Below are 23,025 nucleotides of genomic sequence, written 5' to 3' on the forward strand. Positions count from 1 at the left end.
TGGGCTCGGCAACCTGAGTAGAAAACCTGAGTCTGGCTCTGAAAGAGCTAAAATGAAAAGCAGCGTAGCGGCTTTTCAAAAAGAAGCCGCAAAGCGGCTTCGCCAGAAGTTTAAGGAAAATTTATGTGATTTATTTGCAAAGTCGCTTCGCGGCTTCGTTTGTATAAAAGCCGCTACGCGGCTTTTCATTTTAGCTCTCCAGAGTCTGAATCAGGTTTTCTACTCAGGTTGCTGAGCCCAGGTTCCAAGACCTTTCCATTCTCGAGCTCTAGAATCGCCAAATACACTTCCTCCCCACTTTCATAGCCAGCTGTGTCGGTAGGAATGCCACATAGATCGCGAAGGTAAAACTGAAAAAACTCAGGTTCATAAGAGTTTCTTAGAAATTTACAAATTCTAGCGCGCGTAAAATCGATTCTAAAATATGCTTTATCAAATAAAATCAATGAAAAAGAAGTCTGCAAAAATACCGAAAGGAAAAGCTAAAAATCACTGCAGCGAAAAATAATTACGAAACTCTCGTTGTTGGAGCATGTGTTACAAGAATCACATCAAAAATTTAATGAAAAAAGAAGAAAGAAAACCTGAAAAACTTTCTTCTTTTCCTTTCCTTCCTCTAACTCTTCCACAGAAACAGGTTTTTTGAGGTCGATAAGACAGTGAATTCGACCGCCTTCCGGAGCCTTCAAATCAAACCACTCGTCCGTAACACCCTTGTTCCACAATTTCTTCAGGTTGATTTTCACTTTCCCAAGAGGTTCTTCTGAATATTCCTGCAGTTTGTCTTCCAGTGGCTTCTTTAGAATATCAGGAATGAGGTCTGTTTTCTCTTTGATTTCTTCAACTTTTTTGTTCAAAAAACCAAAGGAGCTTTTTTCCTGGGCTCAAGAAAAGTTGGCTCGAAAACATGAATAGAAAACTTCAGTCACTGCTCGAAAAATCTTTAACGAAAAGCCGCGTAGCGGCTTTTGAATAAGAAGCCGCAAAGTGGCTTCGGAAAATCTTATTTTCAATCAATTTGCAATTTGCTTTGCGGCTTCGTTTTCAAAAAAGCCGCGATGCGGCTTTTTGCTAGAGATTTTTCAGACCCTGACTCAGGTTTTCTAAACAGGTTGCCCACGAAAAGCCTCATTATGAAGTGGTTGACTTAATTCTCGAGCCCAATTCCTGCCCATAAATCCGCCGAAGCCTTTGTTGATTTTCTTGCCAAGTCCAAAAGGAAGACTTTCTATTTGCTCGGTCGGCAATTGCTCAACGATTTCGGGAACAAGTTTCTCGAAATCGTCCGAGTCGATGACTTCAAGTAGGAGCTGTGCATTCTTCCGAAACACCGAGAACACCTGTCAAGATTGAAGAGATTATTGAGACGTACGAAAACGTGTTGAATTTCCGATAAGAATGACTTGGTATAAAATTTGCTTCTTTCAACAAGGGCGCTCTTTCCAAGTTCTGGTAGATAAGATAAAGAAACTAATGGTACAAAGATCAAATCCAAGAAAGAAAGAAATTTACTAATTTTGAGCTCGGCAACCTGTGTAGGAAACCTGAGCCAGGGTCTGAAAAAGCAAAGAAAAGCCGCGTAGCGGCTTTTTAAAACGAAGCCGCAAAGCGGCTTTGCCAAAATTTTAAGATTGATTGAAGTTGTAACATTTGCTACACCGCTTTTCATTCAGACCCTGACTCAGGTTTTCTTCAAAAATTGCCGACCCTAGATCTTGGTTGTCTTACATATTTAGCCCAGGGACTCCCTGGCAGGGAGGACAATGCTAACCACTCCTCGGTTCTGGGAAAAGTGATAGAACTGATCATTTTAATTGCTACTTTGAGGACATATATTATGATAATTACGCAAGATCAACTTAAATTTAGAATGCACGTGTCTAGCCATTGGAAAAACCCGCTACTCATAGTTCATCGATTATGGAAATGCAACGCAAATGACAAAGGCGAGAGGCGCAATTATGCTTACCGTCTTGAAGTCCCACGTTGGGTTCAGCTCGTTTTTGATCACTGGAGTTCTATTTTTTGGGATTGGCGGAAAGAAAAAATGAAGTATTTATCAAAATTTCACTTTGGATTTTAAAAGTCACTTTTGGTGAAAAAAATGCGGGCTTTTGGTCGTTTCCTATTTCGAAATTACTACAGGAAGGGTTTATTAGATCATGTAAGTATCTCGAAAATTGCTCCCTTCGCCTAAACAATTGAAGGCTGCTTTAGAAGGTGTTTGATTGATCCGCGGCGCTCCTCAATGTCTTGAGTATGTTGTTTGACTCGGGTATTTTTAGCTGCTTGGAGGTGCACCTGTTACCCGGCCGCCTGTAAAAAATGTGTTCCGTTAATCCCTGCCTGGCTTGATTCCGCGGGTCTAAATAGACTTTCACAAAAGGGTCCGAAGCGCCTTGCCCAGGTGTCTGAAATATTTCTTGAAGAAAAAGTGAAGTCAGTCAAGAATTTCTCGATTTCAAAATTGATGAATTAACCCAGCTACAAATTAAGAATCGCATAAATTTTTGTTAGCGCTTTATCACCGATTCCGATCTCGCACCTAAAATGACCCCTTTCGTCTGGAAGCCACAAGGTCGGCAGAAATTTATGAATCGAATTTATACAACCGGAGCGGGTTGGTGCCCGAGCTCTAAGCAAAACTCAGCTTTGTTAGGACACGTGCACCTGCTCCCGGGCTGAGCATGAGCTGGAGCTGGATTCATTCAAAAGAGGATTGATAGACTCACGCTGTCCAGATCAGGCAAATCAGCTGCTTCCAGCACGTTAACGGCAACGATTCTAGCCGGCAACGGGAATTTGTAGACTAAACACGCACATTTCAAAATATACCAGATATAGAATAAGCTCAAATAAATCTTTCAGCTGAATATTTTCTGACTAAAAAACTTACCGGAGGGATCTTTATTGGCTGATTTAGGGGTTAAAAAGCATCATTATTTCCTGACCTCGGCAACGTGAGTAGAAAACCTGAGTCAGGGTTCTAAAAGAGTAAAATCAAAAGCCGCACAGCGGCTTTTAAACGAAGCCGCGAAGCGGCTTCGCCAAAGTTTCCAACTTAATGAACTATTTTAACCAGCGAAGCCGCTTCGCGGCTTCGTAAAAGCGCTACGCGGCTTTTCAGTTTACTCTTTAAGAACCCAGACTCAGGTTTTCTAGTCAGATTGCCGAGCCCAGATTTCTGCAATTAGTAAAAAATTCTTAATTTTAACCCATTTCTAGCGGAATAACCATCCTTTCAGGCTCCAAGAGTTGCGTCGCTATCGCGTCTTTAAGTGCCTTCTTTACGTTTTTGTGAATAAAGGGTTGATTAGCGATCGCAGCCGACTGAAAAAGCGAAAAAGTGAAGTGACGTAAGCGGGGAAGGCTTTTAATACGGCGAGTACTAACCTTTGTCAATTTGAAATCCACGTCGGGCGCTTCTGTGAAGTAACACACGATCGCAGAAATGAATGGAACTGTCGACGTGAGGTCTTTAAACTCGATCTTTTCGACCTGTTACGAACGCGGCTGCTTTTTAACCCGCCCACCTGCATTGGCCCTTTGAAGGTCAGATTTTTGACGCCAAAGGAAAGGTTCGCCATGGCTGTGCCGACTTCAATCGCGAATGTGGCATCTCCATCGTAGTCGACGTCAACTTCTAGCGCGATGTTGTCTTTTCCGATTTCGATGATTCTAGCTTCAGATTTTCAAACATTCTTGAGTCTGGGCTCGGCAACTCGTATCGAAAACCTGACTCAGGGTCGGAGAAATCTTAATGAAAAGCCGCGTAGCGGCTTTTAAACGAAGCCGCGGAGCGGCTTTGCAAAAATTATTTTCTAAGCTATTTGAAAAAGCCTATTTCTAAATTCTAGCGAAGCGGCTTTTCATTTAACATCTCTCAGCTCCTCAGGTTTTAGACACAGGTTGCTGAGCCCAGGCCCGATAATTGTCGTATATTTTGAAAATCTGATCCTTGGGTTGGTGATTTTCGGCACAGCTGATCCCATGGACGACTCAGTGAACCGGAAGAAGTTCATGAAGGAACTAGTGTTCTAGGGTCCGCTATCAGCTCTTCCGTTTTATCACTTATGTTCAAAAAGGCTTCTGTATTCGGAAGCAGATAACGTGAACAGCCACGTTGGATTTCGCAGCGGTAGAATTTTTAAAAAGCCAAAATTTCATAGAGTTAGGAAATTTGATTATTTTTGGAGAATTTAAATTAGCCCCCAAGAATGGCATGCGTATTAAAATGAGCTCTCCAACTCAGCTCTTTTAAACTGCAGGTTGAATAAGAAATTTTTCTTTTACCAAAGTCTGAGAAAAAGCAATGACCGGAAAAGAATTTTTCGACTACAGTAAACAAAGTAGTAATTAACGTTTTTCCTTAATTGCTGAAGAACAAAACGGACCCAAAGCCTGAAATCAAAGCTGCCACTAATTGAACTAGTGATACAGCCCAACAGCTCACTCTGTATGTATTTTGCCGCGTGTGGCCAAATCGAGCTCATTATCCCACCCATCAGATCACCCGTGAAATCTCCGGCGAGCTCTTCCATCCTCAAATATCCTCCTCACGGTTTACTCTTAATTTGTTCTTTCAAATTTGATGACTAGATTTATTGTGAACTTGAGCCAGAAGGACTCAAAGAACAGCTGACGGTGGTGGATTAGCATCTCTCTTTCTCTTTAGCATTTTAAAAGACTATTTTTTGGGAACAAAAAGTTACGAGAAAAAAGTTATAGCAGCTTCTTTTATTGATACTTTTATTGACTTTTTCTTGATAAAAACTCTGTCTTCTGAGTCATTAAAAGCACAATTTCACTATTTCAAATGAAAGCAGTTTCAGTTAACGACCCGCAATTCGTTGAAAATTTGATTCATTTATTTTTTAACGAGAGTGCTCTTTTTGCCCGTTCATTTGAAAAGTTGTTGCATAACATACTACCGGTATTTACTGCTATTTCCGGTAAATAAGAGTTGATGCAATCAATTTCAAAATTGAGTTTTGAAAATTGGGGAGCAGAGATTTTTGATAAAACCCACAAAGAGGTCTCTCAGCGGGTAATCACATCAGAGGCGAAATAATCCCAGCCCGATGGAATTTCCAAATTTGATAATTTCTCCGCCTTTTCGCAAAAAATGGAACAACTTTGGAGAAGGTGGGGAGTTAGAGGCGCGTGTGACCGAATCCTGTTTGAATGTGACCACCAAATCAGGCGGGATCACCCGCTGAGCCCCCTTATACGGTCGTGATAAGCAGCAGGGCGAGAGAGCGCCTGATCAAATGAGTTTTCACGCACTTGAAAAGCGAGAAAACCATGTTCTCAGATAAACAAACGGAGTTTTTCTAACTTCGGTTTGATTTTCGAATATCACGATTTTGGAAATCACATCAAAAACCTTGTCTCTCTATTCCCTAGCTGTGATAAAGAGGTCCATTCGTGAGTGTCTGCAAATGGAAGTCTTATCAAATAGAACATAAAGAAACGCAACGTGTATACTTTCGAAGCCGCCAATTTTTGGCTGAACGAAATTCTGGCAAAAGTCACCCCAGCTGGGGGATCAATCGTCGGGGAGTTAATAATTTCGCAAAATAAAAATGCTGCATGTAACTTACTAGTAGATGACACGTGATATAGAGCTTTAAAAACGCCATTTTGTAATCATCGGCCATTTGAAATCGTCTATCACGTGTTTCTCGTAATCCTCTAAAAGTTCAACGCAAAAAACTTTCGCTCTCTTGAGTAATTACTCGTCAGAAATCTCAATAGAATGTCTAATTGGCCTCGTCATGAGTAGTCATGAGCATCGTTTTTACAAGTTTCGGCAATCGACCCTCACTTTTTTTGGACAAAGAGAGATCGACTGGGCTTGGCAACCTGTGTAGAAAACCTAAGTCAGCCTTTGGAGAGCTAAAATGAAAAGCCGCGTAGCGGCTTTCTAAAAACAAAGCCGCAAAGCGGCTTCGCAACACCATTACTCTTATCTATTTTGAAATATTAGCGAAGCCGCTTTGCGGCTTCGTTTTTTAAAAAGCCGCTGCGCGGCTTTTCATTTTAGCATTTCAAAACCTGACTCAGGTTTTCTACACAGTCAGCCGACCCCAGGAGATCGATAGTGCAGTTAGAGTTCTGCTCAAATTTTCGTCATGAAATCGAAATCGAAAGGACGTCGCCGGCTGACCGGAAGATGATTTCATTATGAATAAAATTTGCGAATGAATGAGATGGCTAGACCGCAGCATTGGCACCTTGACGGGGCCACATAAGGCTTTGCTCCAAAAATGTCGCTAAATGTGACGCCTGGCTTATTTTTTTCGCTCCTCCAGAATTTCAACTTGAGTTGAAATTGGCGAGCAAGTATTGCTATTAGGTAGATAATGATGGGTCTATTTCGAAGTTCGATTGATTCGCTCGCTTCAAACGTGAGGAGCGGCTTACAAGGTTAGTTACAGTAGTTAGAATCGATTTGGACTGATTGCCGGTTCAATTGAGAGTGAGAGTTTTCAATATTTAGAAATTTTCGCACCACGTTTTTTGAAAGAAGCAGTTACAAAAATGCAAGAGTCTACGTGCCACTGTGTACAAATGTGCAAAAAGTGGATCCGCATATCCCGCCGCTTTCAACCACGGAAAAGGAAATACAGCAAGTGGCAACAGTAAACGCCGGCCATGGCTTTGTTTTTGAACTACGTGACACCGTTTTTATATATTTGATTTTTGAGACGATTGGCCTTGAACGAACCCGCCTGGAAATAGAATAAGATGGCAGACAAGTTCGACTAGACTAGTCAAAACTTATTTCCGACATTTGCTTAATCTACTGGGCGGCGTAAAATCTCGATTTACTTAGATTGAGCTCTCGGTCATTGCCAAGCCGAATCAAGTTATTTCTGAGGCTGGAGTGCGGTTATCGGAGCCGGAAATCCGACGTGTTTTGTTTGGTCGAGTTGTTCTCTGAGAACAGCGAGTTGTCGATGAAGATGTTTTAGATCCTCTCCGCTTACTTCCTGGCGAGAAGCTCTCTTGCGCAATTGCCAGATTTTCTAGTTCCTCCGATAGCTACATAATTCTACGTTTCCCCTCTTACTTGTTTGAACAATTGAGAAGCCTTTAATGCTGTAAGAGCCATTCTTTGCCCCGCTGGGCTCGGCAACCTGTGTAAAAACCTTAGTCAGGGTTCAAAGAGAAAATGAAAAGCCGCGAAGCGGCATTTTATATACGAAGCCGCAAAGCGGCTTCGCCAATATTCTAAAATAGATAAGAGTGATTGTGTTGCGAAGCCGCTCTGCGGCTTCGTTTTAAAAGCCGCTTCGCGGCTTTTCATTTTAGCTCTTTGGACCCTGACTCAGGTTTTCTACACAGGTTCCCGAGTGGATATTTGGAGAAGGACTCGTTCTGAAGGAGATAGAAATTCAGAAGAAGAGTGAGTCAAAAATAAAAGCTGGACTGGCATCTCATTTTTCCGGCGTCAAATTTCCATCTAAAGAGAACTTTTGCCATCTGATGCGCGGCTATTTGTGGTTTCTTGTTCTTGGCGAGAAAGAGGCGCAATTTGGATGGAGCGCTGCTAATTCTTCGCTAAATGATGATGAGGGACATCTAATGAGGTGAGAACTGCATCCCCTGCGCTTGATGACATCCTGGTACCGGGATTAGAAACGTCATTTTCTGACGCGAAGAAAGTTATGCTCCATGACCAGTAAACACGTACTCATACATCTTGTTACTTTCGAGGCAGCTCTACTTTTAGAAATTTCAAAAAGTGTCGGACATTCGTTTCACACGATAGTCGTTTTACATCTTTCCGATTTCGTCGCACTTCTAACAAAATTTATCAAAAGACCATATCTTGGTATATAAGTTCTGTGGATTCTGTAAAATAGTGGTGCATGTTCTTATGAAACAGTATCATCGTGATGTGCGGTGGAGAATTTCGAATGTGTTATCGACAAATGATCGCGTAATTGCACAGTTGGGGGAGAAGAAATAACACAGGTCGCGTTTTGTCTGTCGCTGACAAAATTTAATAACGACTTATTCAAACACTTTTCTCCAATATTGGATCATAATCTAATGAGACGCTTCCTTTATTCTTTGTCTTTTTCGACGAAGAAGGACCAAAACCTTTCATCTTTTAGGAATGATTACATCAATGAACTTGATGATAGAATCTTGAACCCCTAGTTGCCTACTTCCTAAAGATCGTAATTAAGGAACTACCCTTCGATAAGGCGTTAAAAACGGTGTTAGAAAAAAAAGCGAAAATTTTCACGATTTCGTTACACAATCCTCTCGGACTTCAATGTACTTATAAAGAATCTCTCGGGAGCGTTATGCAAGAGTATATTTTGGTAGAGAACGACGGATCCAATTCGCCACGGCGGATAACGAAACAATTGCACGTTGACGACGCTTCGCCCTTCCTATTACCTTTTTTAATGAAATGAAATAATAATTTTACGGGCAGCGGGACGATAATGCCCCGAAGTTGGAGGAAGTTTGTACTGATCCAAGAATCTGCTTCTTACTTCTGTTGGACAAAGCCAATGTTTGATCCGGAGACTTCGATTTATCCGCGAATTTCTGCTGAATCTGAATTTGGTTGCAACGTGTTTACGCACTCGCTCAACAAATCCTGCTTAGCGGTATAATAGATCATAACCCCTCTGCAGGTGAGCGCTGTCGACGGGAGAGCATGATTGAGAGATCTTTTTGCAGCTTCTTGCGTGCTAAGTTCCATTCCAAAATATGATGATCAACTGCGGTTAATTCTGTATATCTCTCTTCATTTTCTTGCGTAACAGATAGAATCATTTTCAGGTTCATAATCGCAAAAGTCAAAGAGTCTCGACAGTTTTGACGAGACACTTCGAAAAGCCTCTTAGACTCGTAATTGGAAACAATTGGTTCGCTCTTTCATCTGGTTAGCTCTGATGCTCCTCTCATCTCCCTGCTTCCTTGAATTCATCCATCGAGTGTTATATCAATCCGTACGGTCCCTCTCTTTTAAACCAAGACTGGAATCGTTGAATCAAAAAAGCCGTCTATTCGACCATTTTTAAGAGTCTCGTTTCACATTTCAAGTTCCCCAGATGATTTTTTCAACCCAAGTCCATCTAAAGGTTCTTTTTTAAAGAGCTTTTGGCCACAAGAAATCTCAAATACAAAAATTAATTGAATGAAAATGTTGTCGTTTCGCACTTTATCGCACCTGTCCAGCGGCGCTAATTTAGAGCATTTATGCAACAAAAACCAGCGGTCAGGGGAATCAGTATTTGTAGACGGCTTATCCGAACCCAATAGAGTCGGTGGAAATTCGTTGCGCAACGTGATTGGGATATCTTGGCGGAGATAAATTTAGGAGAGGGTTGTTATAAACGTCCCTTGGAATCAACCCTTTCAGTAATCCTAACTAACCCTAGCCTATCCCTCAAGCAAATATTTTAGCGGTAATGTTCACGAGAATTTGCTGCGTGAGTGATAAAACTTCTTTATAAACCAACTAAAGCTGCATTTTCTCTTTCTTCTTATCAGTATACAGTTATTATTCCATCTGTGGTCATGTCCGTTCATTAATAAAATTCTATGTTTAATTTTATTTCGAGCACTGGAATTAAAAAACACTGTATTAAATTTTGTTTTTATTTTGCGTTTTTTGAATTGCTTTATTATGAAATAAATTTCTGCTTTTCGGAAAAAGCAAAAAGACCGCAAAAACAACGCCCCGTTTTTAGACGTAATGAGGCCCCGTACAAAACGAGTACAAAGGCTGTTGAGAGGCATGTGTGCGGAAGACGAGATTGGCATGTTCGTTTCCAGTGCAAGAAAAGAAAGAAAAATATAAGGGTTAAGTCAAATCGGAACACTTCGAAAAAGTTACGCGAATAAGAATTTTTTCAATCAAATGAGTGAAAAGCATACAGAAACTTTGAAATTCTAGGGCGACGTCTTCAATCAGACTATATTTATTCTAAAGCCTTCTTTCCTCTCACATATTTACAAACAGAGGGTACTGGATCGACCCAGGCGTACCTTCGTCCGAAATGATTAAGGCCTCCCAAATCGTTATCACCGTCGCACTCTCCCGAGCCACTCATCAATCACTAGTTACTTTCCCAAATTTGACGCGCGCCGCGTGGATATTCCATTTGGGCTGTCCAATTCAAGGAAAATCGCTACCTTCGCTTTGATCTTGGCTCAAATCGACAATAGCAAATTTCAATCAAAGACTTTTTCACTACTTTTTACGATTTTTTAGAAAAAATATTTTCTTATCAATTCTATTTCAGATTCCTGCTTTTATGAAGCGTTTTTTCTTCAAAAAATAATTTCACGAGTTTTCTTAGGTTTTTCATAGTTTAAGAGATTTATTTATCGCTCAGATATTTACATACAGCGATTGAACTTTGGCAGATTCGTATTTTTGCGACGAAGAATAAAGAAGTGATGGGTCCAAGCGAGTCCATTTTCTTCTCAGACAGTGCAATATCGAGCTCGCCTCTTGCCCAGTTAGACTGTAACTTTCCGAGTTTCCCTCTCGAGAAATTAAAGTACAGGTCGGGCAAGAGCAGCTGATATTCGAGGCAGAATTGATCCAACCTTTGTCACTCGGGAAAATGCAGCAGTCTTGAGGCCATCTGGGAAATCTTCTTTTGGAGCATCTTTCGTCATCGTTTTTATAGGACTTTTTCACCCCAAGTTTTGGGGCTGTTGGCAAATTGATTAAAATTACGAGCGCGCGAAAATAAGAAGAAAAATTTTCAAATAAATATTTACACACGAAAAGATTTTTACACGGAAGGATCGAAATTCCGTCTTACAATTTAAGACTAGAACTTTTTAATAGTGAAGTATTTGATATTGAGTAACCCGTGCTGTTTTTGGGTGCCTAGAAGAAGAATAAAGAATTTAGGTTTGAGTTGTGTTTCAACTATGGTGTCCTATGAATCTAGTACGCTAATTCTAGTGCGCTTTCAGGTTACATCGGGGAAAATACTTGACCTCGTCGGTAAAAAATTAGAATGTTTCACACATTCCAATTGGTCTGACAGTTTTATCAGCGCAGCATTCTTTGTTCAGGGAGTTGAAAAGAACCCTAGAACAGTGATTAGCTTCTCCGTCTTCTCTTGAATCCATTTTGACTTACATGGGTCCGTCATCGGCTCCACAGCACTCTGGCTCGGAAATTCCTGGGGATCGGACGCAGTTGTTAGGGTCTTGGTATTCCCATGGTCCCCAGAACGCATGGTATTTGTCATCGAAGACATCCCGGACGGCGGGGAGCTACAACTATCAAACAGCCCGCTCAGACTTAACCTGCTTTTACCTCAGAAGTGTACTTGTTGTCGCATTCGCAAAGGGCTCGCTCGCAAGTGTTGGGTTTGTTGGTGCAGACGATGTTTCCCTTTTGGTTTTTCTTCCACTTGTATCGGACAAGCTCGCCGATGCATTGTTCACCAAACTTCATCTGCACACATTTCTGGCAGTCCTAAGAAGAGGGTTACTTTAGGTACTTGTTTGGGAAATGGCTCGATGTGGGGAAGTTCAATGCTTGCTAGTGATAACGAGGTGGTATTAAGGGAAACTGGTGTAGAGAAAAATAGGAAATTTCCGATGGGGAAGTTGAAAGTTTGAACTCCTTACTTTGTAAGCTTTGCAGACGCCGTCCAATTTGTCAACCGGTCTACCGAATCCAGGGTCACTCATCGGTCTATCGCCGAGAATGAGGCAGTTGCAGCCGTAAGTCCAATATTTTCGCTCGTCAAAGTCGGGCATGTAGTGAAGCGCAAGAAGCTTCAAGTCCTTGTATCGTCGTCCTTGAATCGATGATTCTTGAGTCTCTTCTCGTTGTCCTGCTCTTTGCGCAAGAGCGGAGCCGAAGAGAGCTGAGACGATTGACTTTGCAGAGAAAACCATTGTGACTTTTGATTTGTTTCTTTTCTGTTCGGAACAGGAGAAGATTTTACTTCGAGGAGTACTAAAAGGGCAGATGAGCAAAGGGAGGAATTGTTAGTTATCTATTCGAGTTTTTACTTAGGATTATTTTTAAGGATATCAACATAAGTTCGCCAGAGAGTCAAAGTACTCGATGATTAAATTTTAAGCTATGTTTTCAGTCTTATTCTAATTTTGAAAATTTTGCTGTAACGATGTTGATACCCTTAATTTCTTGTCTGAATCTCTATCTCTTTAATCTTCGCTTTGCTGCTATTCTTCGTGTGCCTAAAACTTACCGGTAGAAAAGCCGGTGACGAGAGAAGCTTTTTAAAGCTTTTCCTAAATCGGAAAAAGAAGAAGATGACTTGAGTCGATGTGTTGACACCAAAACGATCGGCGAGTTTATATATCTCCTCGGCGCGGGGCACCAGACGCGCCGCCAAACGCGCTCGAAACAGCTCGCGTGCGACATCGGAGCGATCCTGAGCGGGATGCGCGCTCCGCGGCGAGGCGCTGTTTTCACGCTTTCGCCGCGGCCATCTTTATCAGCGTTATTATCGGTAAATGGAATTATAAATTTCGTAATCATACCGAAATCTCTATAAAAATCAATAATCAATAATTTTTTGATATTTAGCAATGATTTATTATGCTCTTCAGTGCCTAAAATGTCATTTTGATTGTTCTAGCGATCGAATATATCATTTTCATGAATGTAAACTGTGGTCTTTGGCGTCTGAGGAATCCAAGGAAAAGCCGAAGAAATCGTTTCAGAAAGTTTAAACAAACTTGTTAGGCCGAATAGAAGCCAAAAATTGAAGCGTCTTTAGAACTAAAGATTCTAAAGAAAATTCTCTTACCGCCATAATTGATATCTTGGGGTGAAAGTTGTTGCATGCGATCACTTATGGCAACATCGCTTTCAGTTAGGCTGGTTTAGATAACAAGCCGCTTTAACTAGCATGGTGTTTCTCACGAAGAGGCCCTAAAGAACAGTTTTGGTGGTTGAAATTAATTGATAGATCTGAAGTTCAAATTTATTTTCATACACAAATGTGGTAAAACTGATCGTTTTTGACCATTGATCTCCTTTGAAGAAGGGTGTCTAACCATAAAGTGAAACTACTGATAAGAATTGCCCATCCCCTTAACATTGATGGTAATCTTCGGCAATTTCATATTTCGTAGATCCAAATTGGAGCCACCCGAAATGTGCCCAAAATCCTTGTGTGAAGATAAGATTCCCCTTAAAAATCTAAAAATCGTCGGAGCATTTGTCTAAGTCTAAATTTATTGCGAAGATAGCAAAAATTATTTTACGAAAGTTGCGAAAAAAAGAAAATCTAGTCATTCGCCGGGCCAATTTAGAGTCATTTTGTCGCAATTAGGAATCGAATACGAACCTGAAAATCCGACGTCGATTCAAGCACTCACCTGTTAACAAATCCGATTGTTTTCGATCCTTTCCTAGACTTTCAAAGTGTCTACATCGGCGAATATGTATTGCAACATGAAAAAGATGTCTACAAATTGTGAGAGAGAAGTAGAAAAACCTTATACGGAGTTCCCTTAATCAGCTGACGTCTAAATTGAGCGCCGCGTTCTCTTATCGTTTCAATATTTTCGTGTGCACTTGTGAATCTCGGTCTTCACTAGAACTCTCAGGATTTTGTTGCAAAAGATAAACTGTCAAAGAAAAACTCATCTTTTCGTTGCCGCTAGAACTTGATTCTGTATTCATTTTTATGAATACTCCTTGATATAAAGAGCACCAATTTGATTATATGATGAGATGAGTCATCTCTATAATTAACCGTTAATTCGAAGAAGATTTCTAAACGAGCTCACGGTTAAGCTCGATCTTACGCCTAAGCGGGTAGGCAGGCTCTAAAAGTTATCATAATTATTTGAGCGAACTCACACGCTTTCGCCGTCTATTATTAACGACTAAACGGTATCTTCATTTTACGAAATAGACATCTTGCATCTTATAGTAGAAGAAAACTGTTTGAACGTGAGTAGGACCCGAAGTAGAGCTTTCAAGGAAGCTTCGTTCCACCCAAGCCGCTAATGATAGCATCACTCCTCCTATCTGATTCAGGAGCATAAATAAATCCCAGCCAGACGCAGAGGTTATCTCGGGGTGAGGTATAAATAGGGTCGACGAGCAAAAATTCAACCCCAAGAACCCTTTGTGGTAAAGCCTTGAAACTTTGGGACAATATGTATTTGGGCCCAACTAAAAAATTTGTTATTGAAAATTTTTTGGTCTGACCACGTGATCACGGGTTACAGACCCTCGAAAAGCTAGAAAAGCTTGCCGAGCTTGATCCCCTTATGGCATCATCTTCTTGTTTGCCCAAAAAGAAAGGTCTTGGTTTGTTCAAGTGGTTAAGTCAAAAAAATTCTTGGTGCCGCCTTTACAGGACACGCTAGAAGCTATATACAGTTAATTATGGAATTTTTGGACATTTTTTGTCCCAAGATTTTCGCGAAAATGTCCATAAATTTGATACACGCGGCCAAAAAAAATATCCCATCCAAATCGCTTAAAAAATTTTTTTTGAGAAAAATCTCCATCATTCTTTGTTTAATCCTTCTTCTAAAGACAAAAAATGTTTTAGGGGTACGAGATCAACCTTCAATCTTATCTTTCTCAAAGAAAAAGTAAGATTTTAATATGAAAAAACTTCATATCTGGCAAAAATAACAGAAAATTTAAAAATACGGCGCAGAAAATGTCCAAAAATTTGATACGGGCACTTTTGAAAAGTGTCCCAAGAAAACCCCATAAAATAGCAAAAATGTCCAAAAATTTGATGTCCAAAAATTCCATAAAAAACTGTAAGGACCCAAATCTAGCTAAAATTGAGGTAAAAATCCAGGTTTCACGGGTTACTCAGGCAAATATACATTGCAAAAAGGGCCATTTTGGACGCTTCACTTCCCTCTAGCGACTCATGTGATCTCGCCACCAAAAATGTTTTGGATTCTATAGGAAGGACTTTTTGTGCTCTTTCATGTGAGCTACATTATGATCACCTGCGGTCAGGGGATCGAGGTTGGCAAGCTTTTCTAGCTTTTCGAGGGTCCATATCACGTGATCACGTGATCATACCAAAAAAATTTCGATTACAAATTTTTAAGATGGGCCAAAATACATATAGTCCCAAAGTTTCGGGCAGTTACCTGAAGGGGTTTTAGGGGTTGATTTTTTGCTCGTCGACCCTAGGTATAAATGCGTAATATGCATAAATTTTATGAAATTCAGGATCTCTACTTGAAAGTATTTGACTTAGTTTCAAAGGTATGATCAGGTTCAATAAGAAAAAAAGCAGCACTTGATAAATTTGAAATGAAATTGATAGACATAACCGCAAAGAAAAATGTTCCACGCAGACTTTATTTTTATTTTTTCACTTGATTTATTAAATTAAAGATCAGCGAATTTATGCTGTCAAGTTGGAATTTTCAATTCCATCATCCAATTAGTCTCAAAAATACCACACCGAAATTACACCGATCAGAACTGCCAAGTTTCTGAAAAAGGGCCTTTCTTTTATAAAAATGAAAAAAGTCTTCAAAAAAATCACGATCTAAGAAAACATCACCAAGGTCATGTTGAGTTACAGAACCGCAACTTCACTTGCGTCAAGTTCTATTTCTTGAAAGTTGCAATATGTTTTAGCAAAAGAGATTACGGTGGTAGCAATTTCACTTTGATAATATTTGAGCGACCACCCTTTAGAACTTCGGGTCCGGGCGCCTTAGCTTGAAAATCGCAATAATTGTGGAAAAATTGAAATGAGCGATTTTTTAAATTAGAGAGTTTTTTGAAGACTGAAAATATTTTTTACGTGTAGTTTTTTTTTGACCCAGTTTTAACGGCTTAGGAACGTTTGTTTGTCTCAAGTTGGCAAACCTGCTGGAGGAACGTCACTAATAGCGAGTGCTACCAAAAGCCGGCTGGATAAACCCCGGGCTGGCTTAGCAGCATCACATAATACGATTGTGGAGGGTGACAAATTTCTTCTTGTCTACATCTTATAGCACCAAATCGCGTCAACGATTCCGGCCGTTGTGGAACATTTTAGCAACAAGTCACAAGTCACTCATTGGAATGCTTGTAGAGATGCAGTATTTTTGCTCTTGCATACTACGCGCTCAATCTAAAAACAGCCAGTCTAAAAAAAATTGTATTTTTTTTAAACCAGTATTTTTTAAATGGATGAGAAATGTTTTCAATGAAATTTGATGAAATCAAGTTTTAAAAATTCTACCATCGTTAGGGGAAATCACTGAGATCCCCAACTTCAAGAGCTCCTAGCTCCCCAGATACCCCACCCCCTCACTATTTTTCTTGAGCTCAAAATGACCGCCAGAGCCAGGGCTACAATCTAGGCTAGTGGGCAGCCTCTGAAAGGGTTAGTTAGGGCTTCAAAAATTACTATTTCCGAAGTTTGAATCGTTTATTGACATCAGAAGATAAATGAGTTCGTTTTTATTGCAGGCTTAACGTTTTCGGAACAGAAATTCCATCATCAGAGCCGGTTGCTTGAAAACTTGACGATCTTTTAGCAAAGGAGAAACTGACCTTTTCTTGTAGAAGAGTGAACTGATCAATATTCCGAATAATAACTTGATCCCTAGCCACATTCTAGAGAAAATAATGCAACCCGAACTATTTTTATAATCTCAGAGGCTCCAATTGCCTTCAAAATTTTGCCTAGATTCAGAAATGAAGAGAAAAAATTATTAAAACCAATACCAAAAACTGTTCTTCGACCTATTTTAGTTTCTGTGCTTACTCGTCTGACTTCTTTTCGTTGTTTCGACAAGTATTATAAGCAAATTTCGGGACTGAGTATGGGTGACAGTATAAGCCCTAAATTGGCGAATTTTTATCTCAATATTCTTGAAAAAGACAAAATAAAAAAATTAATTGATCAAAAAATCATTTTCGGTTATCGGCGCTATCTCGATGATACCATCGTTTTCTTCAAACGCGGTTGTTTCGACGAAGTCAATAATATTTTCCAAAATCTTCATGAAACTCTTAAAATTACAGTCGAAAGATCTTGTCAAAGTGGTATAAAATTCCTTGATTTTATTATCTATCCTTCAGAATCAAATATCCTTCAAATACGCAATAATCGTAAACACACAGTTCCGATGAATTTCGTAAAAGATACTGCTCCGGTCTCTTTGAAAAAGGGAATTCTTATATCAGAAATCAAAAGGGCACACTACAAGCACTCCTGTCAAAAAACTCTTGACGAGGAGTTGAAAGAGATAGAACAGAAATATCTCTCTCAAGAATTTCCCCTAGAAATTATACGTGATGCATTAAGAGTAGTTAAAGACGGTAAAACGGATAAAAAAGACTGGAAATTGGAAAAATCTGAAAATCCAGATCGAAATTTCACACTCTGTATTCCTTTCACAAGTCAGAGGGTGTCCCGAATAACCAGCGAGTTGCGCAGGTTAATATCCGTATTTTTGCCAGAATATAACTTGCATACGGCATTGTCTACTGTAACGATGCGTAACACGATTATCTCCAGTCTACTGCCGAAGACGGAATTTGAAAAGGCCATTAATGTGGTGTATTCATTTAAATGTCGGTGCGGCGAAGAGTATATTGGAGAGTCTGAATCCCTGAGCATGAGAATTCGAGATCATGGGCAACCATCAAAAGATACAGCTATATTTTCTCATACAAAGGATTGTGAGGATTTTAAGACGGGTTTTAATGAGAAATATCAGCAAAATAATCCTCAATCTCGATTCAATTATCTAAGCTCACATTTTTCGATATTACATAAAAATCTTCCTTATGACAAAAGAAAACAAGTCGAGGGTCTCGAAATCGTGCTTAAAGATCCGCAGTTAAATAAACAGATTCACCATCGAAAAATTTTCATTTTGTGATACCACTCAGAGGCAAGTTTTGAAGGCAATTGGAGCCTCTGAGATTATAAAAATAGTTCGGGTTGCATTATTTTCTCTAGAATGTGGCTAGGGATCAAGTTATTATTCGGAATATTGATCAGTTCACTCTTCTACAAGAAAAGGTCAGTTTCTCCTTTGCTAAAAGATCGTCAAGTTTTCAAGCAACCGGCTCTGATGATGGAATTTCTGTTCCGAAAACGTTAAGCCTGCAATAAAAACGAACTCATTTCCGAAGTTGGCCAGATTTTGGGACTTCGGAAGAATCTAAATGCCCTCGGGGTACGAGATCACCCCCCACTATCAATAGTCAAAATGATCCCCAGCTTCTGGGGATTCGAAAACTGTATTATACTCCCGCCCTACTAAGCTAGAAAAAAAGCTCAAATATTAGTGATTTCCCCTAACCATCGTAGATTAATTTATATTTAGATGGCTCTTGAAAGATTTCTATGAGCTGAGCTGAGCTAAGCTGAGCTGGCCTTTTTAGAGGTCATTGAGCGGAGCTGAGCTGAGCGAACCCTTATTAGAGCTGAGCTGAGCTGCTTGAGCTGAGTTGAGCTGTTCTTAACTGTGTTTTTAGTAGTAAAATTGTAATAAAATCATTGAGCTGAGCTGAGCTAAGTGATAATTGCCCGAGCTGAGCAGAACAGATCCTGTTCGAAAATTATTGAGCTGAGCTGAGCTGAGTGAAAATTGTGTGAGCTGAGCTGAGCTGAGCAGATCAGATCATTTACAAAAATCATCGAGCTGAGCTGCTCAGCTCACTCAGTTCAGCAAATTTGCAACTCTGGACGCCATTCGTTCAGTTGTCAAGCATCGTGAGAGAGATAAGAATGAAAATCATCAATCGCAATAACCGAGACGTAATAACCCGTTGGACACTGAATTGGTACGTTTCTAAAAAATGTTGCATCAAATCGATTACGACTCTGATGTGAACGAAACTACTCTTGTTTCGTGTTTTCCGACTTGTTGTTTAGAACTTTTCTGAATCGATGTTCTGATTCGGATTAAAATTTTATTCACTCGTTTTTCTCACAGTCGCAATTACATGCAATGAGAAGAGCTCGGTTATTCTGAGATGAGCCAAAAACATTCAAAATATGCTGCGACGTTCTTTAAGGAGGTAGATATCAAGAGTTGCCATTTTCTGTCAGACTTTACTCCCAAAGTTTAAATAATAACAACCTTATTTTACTTTGGAAACAAAAAGTTTAAACCTTTCTCTATTTCCTATGGAAGCCGAAATTTCGAATTTCAAAAAAATGTTTAACAAAATTTTTCGTCAAAGATCGCTAACTTTCCTAAAATGGTCATTTTGGCGACAATCGGAGGTGCGCGATTTGCATTGTGGCACCTTGAAAGGTCAAGAAATCTAAATTTTTGGTTTCCATAGGAAAGAGATAATTGCCTAAAATAAATTTTGAGCCGAAAAAATAAGGGGTCACTATGTTAAAAATTTGAGAAAACACTGACAGGAAATACGATTCTTGATATCTACCCCCTTAAAAAAGACGTTTTCAAGAGAGTGAGGAGAAGATTTAGAATCTTTTAAGAATGATGTCATTTATTTGAGCATATTCTAGCGTGCCACTGCGTTGTTTTAGTCATTAGAAGAGTTTTTTCTCTTCATTTTTTTGCATAACTTTTACCGTAATTTGGAGATTTTAGATGATCTATTTCATAAGATCCGTTGTTTACGATTTCCCTGGTAACATTTCCTGTAAAGATGGGAAATCCGGATTGAGCAGAAGGATGATTCCGCAAAAACGAGACGCTTGAGCAACCCGGACATCCGGGGAAAAAAAGAGGAGCAGGTGCAGTTGGAGGATTTTGCAAACATGTGTGACTCGCAAAAAAAGGGAGAAGACGCGCGAAAACGTGCCACTGCTTGTTAGACAGATCGCGCTAAGCGTCAGTTCTCCCTGCTACAGATTTGGGGAAGAGTTTAGCGACAAGTTTACTCGGATTTTGACGGCTTATGAGTATGTTTGGCGAGGGAGAGAGGAAAATTTGTCGATTAGTTGAAAAAAAAAAATATTTTTTATAAGTTGAGGTTGGTACAGGCGGAGAAACCTACAATACTACCCGTAAACTCCCCGTTTTCGCCAAGGAGTTAAAATTCCATTAATCAACATCTTTCTTCTTCTGCGAAAAAGGAAATGTCAAACACACGCGTCTTAACAGTTCATCGCCTTCTCTTGAGAAAAATTTATGTCACTCTTTTATCCGTTCCAAGAACATGTGAATAGATCTCTTAAAACTTAAAAACTTAAAGAATGTATGGAATCTTATGACGAGGAAAGCATCCTCTTACAGTAACAAGGCAGCTGTCGAACATGGGTTTGCCTGTAACTGTGGCGGATCAAGAATTCTTGGCTTTTTAGTACTGTTTTTGCTTTTTGGAAAAGCCAGGAAGAAGTAAGGAAGAGATAGGAAATGAACGTTTTGTTTTACGAAAACGAGATTTACTCACAGCGCTCATTAATTAAATCAGCCTAGCTCTGAACTTTTGAACCTCTCTCCCTTTCCAATTATCAACGCGAAAAAAAAAACGCAGAAGAATTTTTTTTCTTCTTTTTTTCGAAGAATTGAATTTTTGTTACACGCAATTAACGAAGGTCTTTCTATTCAGAACAAAACTTTTGAAGAGTTTATTATATTTTTGCGAGTTTATGAGTAAAAATAAGTTTCATTCAGTTCATTTTTCTGGCCTTTTCGTAAAATCAACATTTGTGGTCGGGCTGTTTTGACAGTCTAAATGGGTAATTTATACTTTTATTGAATGTAGCACCTTGAAACGGGCGCACCGCGCGGCACCGATGTTCTAAACCCGGGCACTAGAAAATGAGTATTTCACAAAACGTTATCTTTCTTACGCTCGCGTCAGATACTGCACATCGTTTTTGCTGGTTGCGTTATCTGGTCGGCAGTGAACAAAATTGGCCATTTTACGTGCTCAAAAAATGCTCTAAAATTTCGCCTCACTTCGTCAGGCCTTGTTGAGCAGAGTTATGAAACATTTGTATGCACAAGTTCCTTCTTATCAACTAAGCTCATTTGAAAAGTCCTTGAGCCCGGTATTTTCTAATCTGAGACAATATCCGAGGCTGGATCGAGACGATTTTCCCCCAATTTACCGGATAATGTCATAACATTACCCACGACTCAGCATTTGTTTGCTCTGGCAGTGAGGGATTATTTTTTCTTTCTGATAAGATTCTATGGATCAAATTAGATATCATTCTTGTTGTCATTCGCTTATGAAGGGAGACGGATAGATTTGAAGGAGTTTCTTATTCAGGGAAATTCAGGATTAAGAAAAATCTGGCAGAAATGAAACTTTAGTTGTTGGCTTGAAAATATGTTGATTTATTGTCTTTCAATTGACCAGTCAATAAAATATAAAAACGCGCTGTGTTATGCGTCAGTTGCTTTTTTCAAGCGATTTGACACCTACAGTGACAAGTCCTCTTCGCTACAGGGGAACAGTTGATCCTCCTCCCCAGATCCAAGTCACTTAGAAAAGTAGCTTCACTTTGCTAAGTCTTGAATCGTAAGTCAAAGCATAATCAATACAGAGAAAATTTCTACTACGAGATCACTCAAAGAAAGAGCATTAAATAATTCTTCATAGAAATTTTTAGTTCAAAAATGGACGACAGAAAGAAACATGAACTCTGGGGAAAGATCTTAAAATTCTGCCAAGGTAAAAATCCAACGCTAGTTTTTATGCTAAATCGTGTCTAAGAGGCTTTGAAAAAGGAAGTCGCCGATGCTGCAGAAAAGAAAAAGCAAGTTTTATCCGAGAGAATTGTTCCTCTTCCAAATCTCAGTGGAATGAGTAAGTCGTTTGTTTTTCGTTGGGGATTAAGTTGAGCAGTCGGAAATTACTGTACACGTACTATATTTGGTTAGCGACACTTTTCACGGTGACCTAATTCGCTAACTACAACTTTAGCTAATAGCGAGTTTGCACTAGCAGTTTTCTTTTCTGACGCTTGAAATGCCGAATTATTGCGTCCCCAGCACGCTAGAATCAAATCAATCCCGTAACCCATCACACAGATGATTAGTTGAACGATTCTCTCTCTTCGCCAAGTTGAAAATCTCCCCGGGCGCTAATCAGATTCGGGAAAATTACAGCTTATCGGAGAGCTCCCAGCAAAATAAGACAGCTCATAAAGTAAAGAAGTCCGCTATTTTGACGGCTCCGCAACATACTTTTTTTTCGAGCTCAATCCTTAAATTTAAATTGACTTACGAAAAAATCTGTCTGAATATTACTGAATCTCAAGACTTTTCTTAGACAAGAAATTTCCGTAATTCATTATTCAAAAGTGCTTGCAATGTGGATTTTTGGAAAAAAAAAGTGTCGCGCTTTTCAAAATTTCAAATTGCTATTTGAGCGTCTTGATTGAAAACGCGGTTTCGCTCGTTCATTAGTTTCATCAAGTACTCGACGGCGTGGACTTATTCCTGGCGTCATAATTTATGCCGCAATTGATATTGCTCATAACGCTACAAAACTCGTTCTGCAAAGTTGATCCTGGCCTATTTGCTGAAAGCCAATTACAGCAGAAATTCGAGTTTAGAAAGATGATTTCCTTTTTAGGCGACGATGAACTCCGTCAGCTGTGCCGAGAAATTCACTCCAAATGCGACAAAGTCGATGAAGAAAGATACGACCTCGAGATCAAAGTCAACAAGTTCGACTCTGAAGTTAAAGATCTCGAAATCAAAATTATGGATCTCCGAGGAAGTAAGTTGATTTTCTAGCTGTCAGAGAAAGCGATTCTAGGAGACTTGATTATTCAGATGACTCTTACGTAAATTTATAATCTAATTTGTACCCGCTCAAAATCAAAGCGGAACTATAAACACTAGCTTGAACTTTCTGACTTATCGTGCTCACGTCTCACCTTTTCAGGCAAATTCAAGAAGCCCCCACTTCGAAAGGTAAAGATGTCTACCGACCAGATGCTCTCCGCGCTCCTGGGCAAGCAGGGTGGCGGCAAGCAAGATCTCCGATCCGGCCTCAAAAAAGTCAAGTAAACACCGAAATCAGCATTTTGTATTCTCACGCGGCATTTTACCCTTGTCTCTTTACTTGTAAATCGAAATAATACACTTGAACTGTCTTTTGAA

The 23,025-nt window shown here is 39.7% G+C and overlaps 3 protein-coding genes across 3 annotated transcripts; 1 reads left to right on the top strand and 2 right to left on the bottom strand.

The window, feature by feature from the left end:
- The first annotated feature begins 481 nt into the window (after window positions 1–481).
- Window positions 482–22,935, top strand: LOC145696242 (troponin I, cardiac muscle-like). Its single transcript, XM_081773244.1, has 6 exons — window positions 482–485; window positions 21,410–21,433; window positions 21,525–21,586; window positions 21,629–21,721; window positions 22,493–22,639; window positions 22,808–22,935. Exons 3-6 carry the CDS (start codon window positions 21,532–21,534, stop codon window positions 22,930–22,932), a joined length of 420 nt encoding a protein of 139 aa, XP_081629370.1. The 5' UTR covers window positions 482–485; window positions 21,410–21,433; window positions 21,525–21,531; the 3' UTR covers window positions 22,933–22,935.
- On the bottom strand, window positions 1,104–4,593 carry LOC145700674 (extended synaptotagmin-3-like). Its single transcript, XM_081777992.1, has 10 exons — window positions 4,402–4,593; window positions 3,958–4,029; window positions 3,534–3,678; window positions 3,394–3,489; window positions 3,222–3,330; window positions 2,897–2,914; window positions 2,733–2,809; window positions 2,347–2,411; window positions 1,970–2,018; window positions 1,104–1,340 (listed from the first exon to the last, which is right to left on the bottom strand). Exons 1-10 carry the CDS (start codon window positions 4,539–4,541, stop codon window positions 1,104–1,106), a joined length of 1,008 nt encoding a protein of 335 aa, XP_081634118.1. The 5' UTR covers window positions 4,542–4,593.
- On the bottom strand, window positions 10,340–12,309 carry LOC145696241 (uncharacterized). Its single transcript, XM_081773243.1, has 5 exons — window positions 12,222–12,309; window positions 11,632–11,965; window positions 11,315–11,476; window positions 11,135–11,271; window positions 10,340–11,083 (listed from the first exon to the last, which is right to left on the bottom strand). Exons 2-5 carry the CDS (start codon window positions 11,902–11,904, stop codon window positions 11,005–11,007), a joined length of 651 nt encoding a protein of 216 aa, XP_081629369.1. The 5' UTR covers window positions 11,905–11,965; window positions 12,222–12,309; the 3' UTR covers window positions 10,340–11,004.
- Window positions 22,936–23,025: the final 90 nt, after the last annotated feature.

The sequence above is a fragment of the Oikopleura dioica genome, chromosome 2 (assembly GCF_907165135.1).
Source record: "Oikopleura dioica chromosome 2, OKI2018_I68_1.0, whole genome shotgun sequence".
Taxonomy (NCBI): domain Eukaryota; kingdom Metazoa; phylum Chordata; class Appendicularia; order Copelata; family Oikopleuridae; genus Oikopleura; species Oikopleura dioica.